The sequence below is a fragment of the Gobius niger genome, assembly GCF_951799975.1.
Source record: "Gobius niger genome assembly, chromosome: 10".
Taxonomy (NCBI): domain Eukaryota; kingdom Metazoa; phylum Chordata; class Actinopteri; order Gobiiformes; family Gobiidae; genus Gobius; species Gobius niger.
Genome location: NC_136861.1, coordinates 34,553,845 through 34,560,639, shown reverse-complemented (window position 1 = coordinate 34,560,639; position 6,795 = coordinate 34,553,845). Strand labels below are relative to the sequence as shown.

The window sequence follows — 6,795 nt, the reverse complement described above, 5'->3', positions numbered from 1 at the left end:
ACATTTCCTCAACTGCATATCTCGTATTATTACACTACACACACGACTCTGTGGAGTAACTCAGCAGCTCAAAGAAAGCTTTTAAAATGTTATATGTTATTATTCTATTGTCTTGCATTGTAAAGCACTTTGTGGTTTTAGATCTGGCAAAGCAAATAAAGCTTACTTACCACTTACTTACTTAGTTGGACTGAAGGAATGGGTACTGTTAAACCATACTAGTATGGTCTCAAAAAAAAGGTTAAGGTATAGATTGTTTTTTTTGTTTTTTTTAAGCATTGAAAGTGAAACATTAAAGCAGTACTAAGTAACTTGTTTACCTTAATAAATCCTTTCCGTAGTCCCTGTGGGGGTGATACAAGTGTTTATGGGATGATTGGAGGGTCTTTCATCGCCCCCTGGTGTCTCTGACCAGAAAACCATGTTTGCAACTTGACTGCCACCGGTGCGGAGAAAGCAATACACACTAATGTAATCACGAAGATGGAGCTAACATGCTAACGGGCAAAGCTAACTGCGGGCTAACGTCACTTTAAACAGTATTTACAGCCAAGTTTGAGTGAAAAAAAATATTTCTATTGTATAATTGGATGCACAGTAACCCTCTCTCCCTTCGCCTTTCCTGTCAGCGTAGTATTTACTCTCCAAGACAATTAATAAGTTAAAAAATCGTAACTTGCTACTACACCTGCAGTTGCACTTATGGCCTCTAGGGGGAAGAGTTACTTAGTACTGCTTTAAAAAAAAGAAAAAAAGGATATCAAGTGGAAAAAAATGCGAAAATTTTGGATTAAAGTGGGAAAAAAATGGGGGAAAATGTACGGGAACTATATTGCGAGGCGTAATAATATTTCTACGCCTATACTACTATGTAATATAGAAAATCGACATGTTTAATTTTGTGTGACTGTACTTGGATCGTGTAAAGCCTCATGTAGCCACATTTAAATAGGGAAAACGTGGAAGAGCTTGGTTGCTTCTAACTTCACTCCCGTTTGGGGCCATAGAGGAGGAGAGGCTATATGCTAACGCCGTCTGTGCTGCGTTTACGTGTTTACTGAGGGCACGAGTAAAGACCATACAGCTACACATCAACTCGTCTAAGCAAAGGTAAGAACATATCTCAGTATTTAAAAAACGGTGGCCTGTTCCTTTAAGCCTCCAGCGTTCATGGCTGGTCAGCTTCCCTGCTGTGCTGCGACCCACCTCCACCCCATCACCGCCTCTTCTGTCCGTGGCTTCACCCTGTTACATCCATACGTATATCCATGTCTACTACTGGGGTCTGATCGCCAAAATATTTATATCAATAAATCTTTCTAATCGCCATCTTTGTCTCTGAGTCAATCCAGGTTGAGTTATGTCTTACGGCATCAATAATGAATAAATAAGACGTTGTTGCTCAAAGTAATACTATCCCCAAATACTTAACTACTTTTGACTCTTATTGGGAAACAATTTCGAGTATTCTGAGCTAATCTACCCACCTCTGATGGTACACATGCAACACATAATCTCAGTAAAGTGACGTAGTTTAAACTGTCGTATCAAAACGTTTCCTGTTGTACAACATTGAACACCGGCTTTAAACCAAAAACAAATCAAATATTTCAAACTTCAAACATTGTTTTCATAATTCAAGTCAAAGTCCAGCTTGTGCTTTCCACATCTAAACCTCACCACACCAGCGTCATCAAAGTAACAATCCAAGTAAAAGGGAACTATCTAAGAGTTCGTAGTGGTTCAAGTCTAATTTTCAGGAAAAAAATAAATAAAACAAACATACAGTCCAATCTAAAGTTTAAAACCAGTTGAAGAATGGCAAAAACTCACATTTTTCACGGTTGGATCAAAACAAGGTTTCAGGTAGAACTTCAATATACAAGAATAAATGGGAGTGTGGGAGCAAAAATGTGTATTCAGTGTCATTTTTTGTGAAGTTTTGTCACTGTCATGACGTCCTGATGGCAAAGGCAAAAAAAAAGTCTAATTTTAAACGTGGTTGGGTTGTTGAGCTGCATAAGCAGAGCCTCTCGCAGCACCATGGCTGCTGAGGTGCGACGCAGTGGGACATTTTGTCATTTTCAATTTCTTAAAAGATCCTGACGGTTATGGAACAAAAAAGTCAAGTGGAAAACCCAAAAAATGTCCCCAACACTGAGCTGGAGGATCTGATTTGCTGTCCATCAAGACACTGCATGATCCTGGGCCCAAATGATGAGCTTCTGCACCACCTGAAGCTCCATTGTTCCACTGAAGGAAAAGGCCCCAGATCATTATGGCGCCCCCTCTCTGTGGCGAGTAGAAACCATCTCAGGTGTATCTGCTTGTGATGCCAGTAACGTTGGAAACCATCAGGACCACCAAGGTTATGTTTTTTTCTCGTCAGAGAATAAAACCTTCTTCACCTTTCAATGTCCCATGTTCGGTGTCTCTCCAAAGTCCAAGCGGTTCTGTGGCTCAAGGAGACGAGGCTTTAGAAGACCAGCTTTGTTTTTGGAGCCCATTTCTCCTTGTTGCATATTGAAGTTCAACCTTGATAAGATCCAACCATAAATAATGTGAATATTTGCCATTTTTCAACTGGTCTTTTGATGGGGACAGTACATGGCCTTCCATACGTTTCATATAGCTAAAAGCACTATAGACTATAATGGGAATTGAACAGATAGGCTAAACACGTGTAAACAAAATAAATGTTTGTATATCAATGCGCAGATAATTAATTTGTGTGAACAGCTTGAATGTGTGGGAGGAATTGTGAGAGCTTGAAATGAGTCGAGGCAGCAGCTAAGCAGTTTATACTCTTTATATCTGTGTGTGGTTCCTTCTAGGGCTGCAGCTAACGATTATTTTGATAATCGATTTATCTACCGATTTTTTTCACGATTAATCGATTAAGGCGAGACACTGCAGGTGAATACGGAAAAAAATGTATATTTACAGATATCAATTTGAAACTGTTGCTGTCGATCACTGGCATAAATGTAAGAAAAAAATACATTGCAAGTTTTCTGTCATTTTATCTTTTCATATAAGAACAAGGTGTTTTATGCCTAAAAATGCCCCAAATTTCCCATCTTTTCGGCGACGAAATCTGAATAATGGATAGAGCTACATTCAAATTTATGGTTTCATTTTATTGATGAATGAGTTGCCAAGACGTTTTCAGAGGGAATTTAGGATTTCTTGTTTAGTTTTAAAAGAAACAGTTTTTTAGTGGAAAAATTTGTAAAAAATGTAATTTTCGCCCTTTTTTTTTTGACATTCAAAACTCAATAAATGGAGTTTAGGGATTAAAAAATAAAAAATGCCTCTGAAAAAATCTTCCAAATATTGTTCAGTCCAAGGCTGGAAAATGTGAAGTCTTTAGGTCCGACTGACGTGGACATAGTGTCGCCACAATGACAGAAAAATGTGTTTTGAGAAAAAGGGCCCTGAAATTGTGTTCTCCCATATAAGTCTATGGGGGAACATTGAATCAGCGCAATATTTAAACATGTTATTGTGAAGATTAGGCATATTTTCTGTTTCCGGGTGAAAGCTTGTATGTTCAGAGACCAATTTGGCCCAAAACCTGAAAACTGAAAAAAATTGAGTTTTGCCTGTCTCCCCTTAATCGCTTGGCTGTGAAAGGTGCATGGAAATTGTATTTTTTTACCAAATAGAGCTAAAGTGGCGGCGCTTGAGGACATGTTGATGGAGTAAACTTAAAGTAAACATTTGTAGGAGGCTCTTGTGCTAATTCTGCTTTCTGATTGGACGAGGCAAAGACAAATATTTATGAAATTTACAATGTACAAAACACTGCAGACCCTCACTTTAAAAATAAAGTAGGTTTTCATCCAAAATACATAATTGTCATGTCATTTTTGCTCTATTTTAGTCTGTGTTCACTAGAAAACGATTAATCGATTACTGAAATAGTTGACAACTATTTTAGTAATCGATTAGTTGTCGATTAATCGATTAGTTGTTTTAGCCCTAGTTCCTTCATTGCTTTTTCTAGGTTTTTAGCACAAATCAAGTGTTTATCCGTAATTCCATGAAAAACAAATTGAGGGATTACTGAATTATTTTTTGTACCGTAAACCATGATCACCCCCTGACTGCAGCGCTTCAGCCCTGACAACAGGCTGAATAGGCGTACGGTATGCTAACGTAACACAGGTTAGCTACATGAAGCATAAACAACGAACTATAGGATAAAGAACATACCAAACACTGGATCTCACTCCAAAATGCTAAATTCATTGAAACCTTCATCCTCGGTGTCACTTCTGAACAATCACCGTTGACAAGCCTCTCCCGGCAGCACGTTTTTCAAGCTCTCATTTTGCAAACTCGTTCCTCTAGCGGTGGCCATCGAGCTTTTAGCCCGTGATTAGTTTTGTTTTCTTGTCTACCACTTCTCGCTCACTCTAAACTCTCTTTCTGCTGCTCGATTAGCCTGCAGGGCCCACTAGTGGCATGTGAAATGATATATTTGAATTTAAAAAAACAGGGAAAATGGATGGAGCTTTCTTGTTCTTCATAAATACACCATAATACTCCTCCGTTGCCCAAGTCAAGTTGTTGGAATTAAAATATCTCCCAAACTAAAGCAAACCTATCGATGTTTCCGTAAATTTCTTAGGGAATTACAAACAAACACTTCAATCTCCGGATAAAAACGTGAGGGTAAATCCTTCCAGGCCCCGCTGTGCTGAGAGCCAGCCAGGTGCTTGGCCCCCGTTGGCGCGCTTTCACGAGCCCGCCTCCTGCTCCTGTCCCAGAGCCTCCAGCAGCAGGCCCATGGGCGTCCTCTTCAGGCCGATGCTCTCCAGCTTGTTCTCCAGCTTGTTCTTCAGACTTCGCAGGCGCACCGAGGCGTGGACCAGGACCACTGACAAGGACATGGAATTCAACTCAGTCATTTTAAGCAGATGAGGAGACACAGGAAAATGTTAGCTTTCTGCTGTGGTTATCGCTGGGTGATCCGATTTTTCCACATTAAAAACCGGGACACAATGGGCCTAACAAAGTGACTTTTAACCACCGCCTTAACCAAGCAGATTTGGCATCACCCAGATAAAAGGTTCTTGAGAAAAGCATCAAAATAGCGACAAAAATGAGACGAAGCTGAAGATGAAAACACAACAACAAAAAAGCCACAAAAAAAAGAGTTTAAAAAGCGACAAAAACGAGATGAAAACACAACAAGAAACGTCAAAAACAAGTCAAGAAAAGTGATGAAAACCAAAAAATGTGACAAAAACAGAACAAAGAAGCCACAAAAGTAAAGCGGAACTGGAGAAAATGTGCTCGGTTAAGGCTGGGGTTAAGAGGTTTTTAACTGTACAATTGTTTGCTTGCTGCTTCTTATGGCGTCAGATCACTATCTTTAAGTTGAGGGCGCAAATACAACATCAACGCGCGCATTACACAGGGATCGAGGGCGAATGCACTAAAAGTGAGCACAAAAACTATAACAGAGGCTGATGTGTCTCATACGCCCGGTGTTTGCATTTCAGCAGCTGTTTTCAGCCCACTGCGCCCTCTCTCTTTCAGAGTTTGACCGCTCGGTTTTCTTCTTCATTCAGCACGTTACGTCATCAGAATAAGGCTGATCAGTCGATCGCAGATATACAATGCAGATACAGTCTATGGACTGAACACGCAAACATACTGGATTTTTTACTCACAAAAAAGGCTTTATTACATCCCAACAACTACGTATTGTAGCCGAGGAGTAGTTAAGAATATTTCATTTTAATCTTTAATCCTTATAATATCTATGCAGTAATCTTCACTTTACTGCGCAGTAATCTTCACTTTACTGTGCGGATGCCAAATTACTCCTGGTATTATTACGCCTTACAATATAGTTCCCCCTTTTATCCGCTTAGAAAATCCACATTGTTTAATTTTGTGTAATTATACTTTGTAGTGGAACACTTCACGTAACCATATTTAAATAGGGAAAACGTGGAAGAGCTTGGTAGCTTCTATCTTGACCTGTTTTGGAGCAATAGTGGAGAGAGGGAGAGGCTAAATGCTAACGCCGTCTGCGCTGTGTTTACGTGATTGAAGGCACGGGGGAAGATCAGACAGGTCCTAAAGAACTCGTCACAGCTCAGGTAAGAACATATCTCAGTATGTAAAAACGGTGGCCTGTTCCTTTAAGGTGTCTCCAATGCTTTTCAATGGGGGCCTAGTGGCGATATGGAGGTACTACAGCAATGGCGGAGCAATGGCGGCCCCCAGGGTCGTGGTCATAAAGCAGAGCAGCCAGCGCCCATTGACATGGAATTCCTTTTTTTGTCCTATCATCATTGTCATCTTCATTTATTATCATTATTTGTATTATTTGTATTATTATTTTTAGTAGTAGTAAGTAGTAGTAGTAGTAGTAGTAGTAGTAGTAGTAGTAGCATCATCTATTTTTTCACATTTTATTTATAATATCTATTTACTACTTTTAAATTTTGAGGCAACGTATAGAGTTCGGGAATGTGACGTCATATCGCTAAGCATTATGGGATTAGCAGCAATTGTAAACTAATGGAGATTTTAAAAGTTAAAATACTAGAGTTATTGTTCACATTAAAACACTTAGAGACCACAGTGTGTTAGATGTATTCACCAGCAGTTACTCAGCAGCTAACGGAGTCGTTCCACTGTTTTTTTTCTCCACTTTTTATACTGTTTTTATGTTAGTCTATGGAAATGTATGCTAACAGCTGCAAAGATGGCGGATGTCCATGGTAACTGTGGACATTCCCGAACTCTATTAGGTCAAATATATGTGTTCAG

The 6,795-nt window shown here is 39.5% G+C and overlaps 1 protein-coding gene across 1 annotated transcript in view; it reads right to left on the bottom strand.

Annotated features, from left to right (window-relative positions):
* Positions 1-4,667: 4,667 nt before the first annotated feature.
* The window catches only part of praf2 (PRA1 domain family, member 2), a 10,207-nt gene continuing 8,079 nt past the window's right edge, over positions 4,668-6,795 (bottom strand). Inside the window, exon 3 of the mRNA XM_079565371.1 lies at positions 4,668-4,885. Within this exon, the coding sequence (XP_079421497.1) occupies positions 4,746-4,885 (140 nt within the window). The 3' untranslated portion in view covers positions 4,668-4,745. The remainder of the gene's footprint in view (positions 4,886-6,795) is intronic.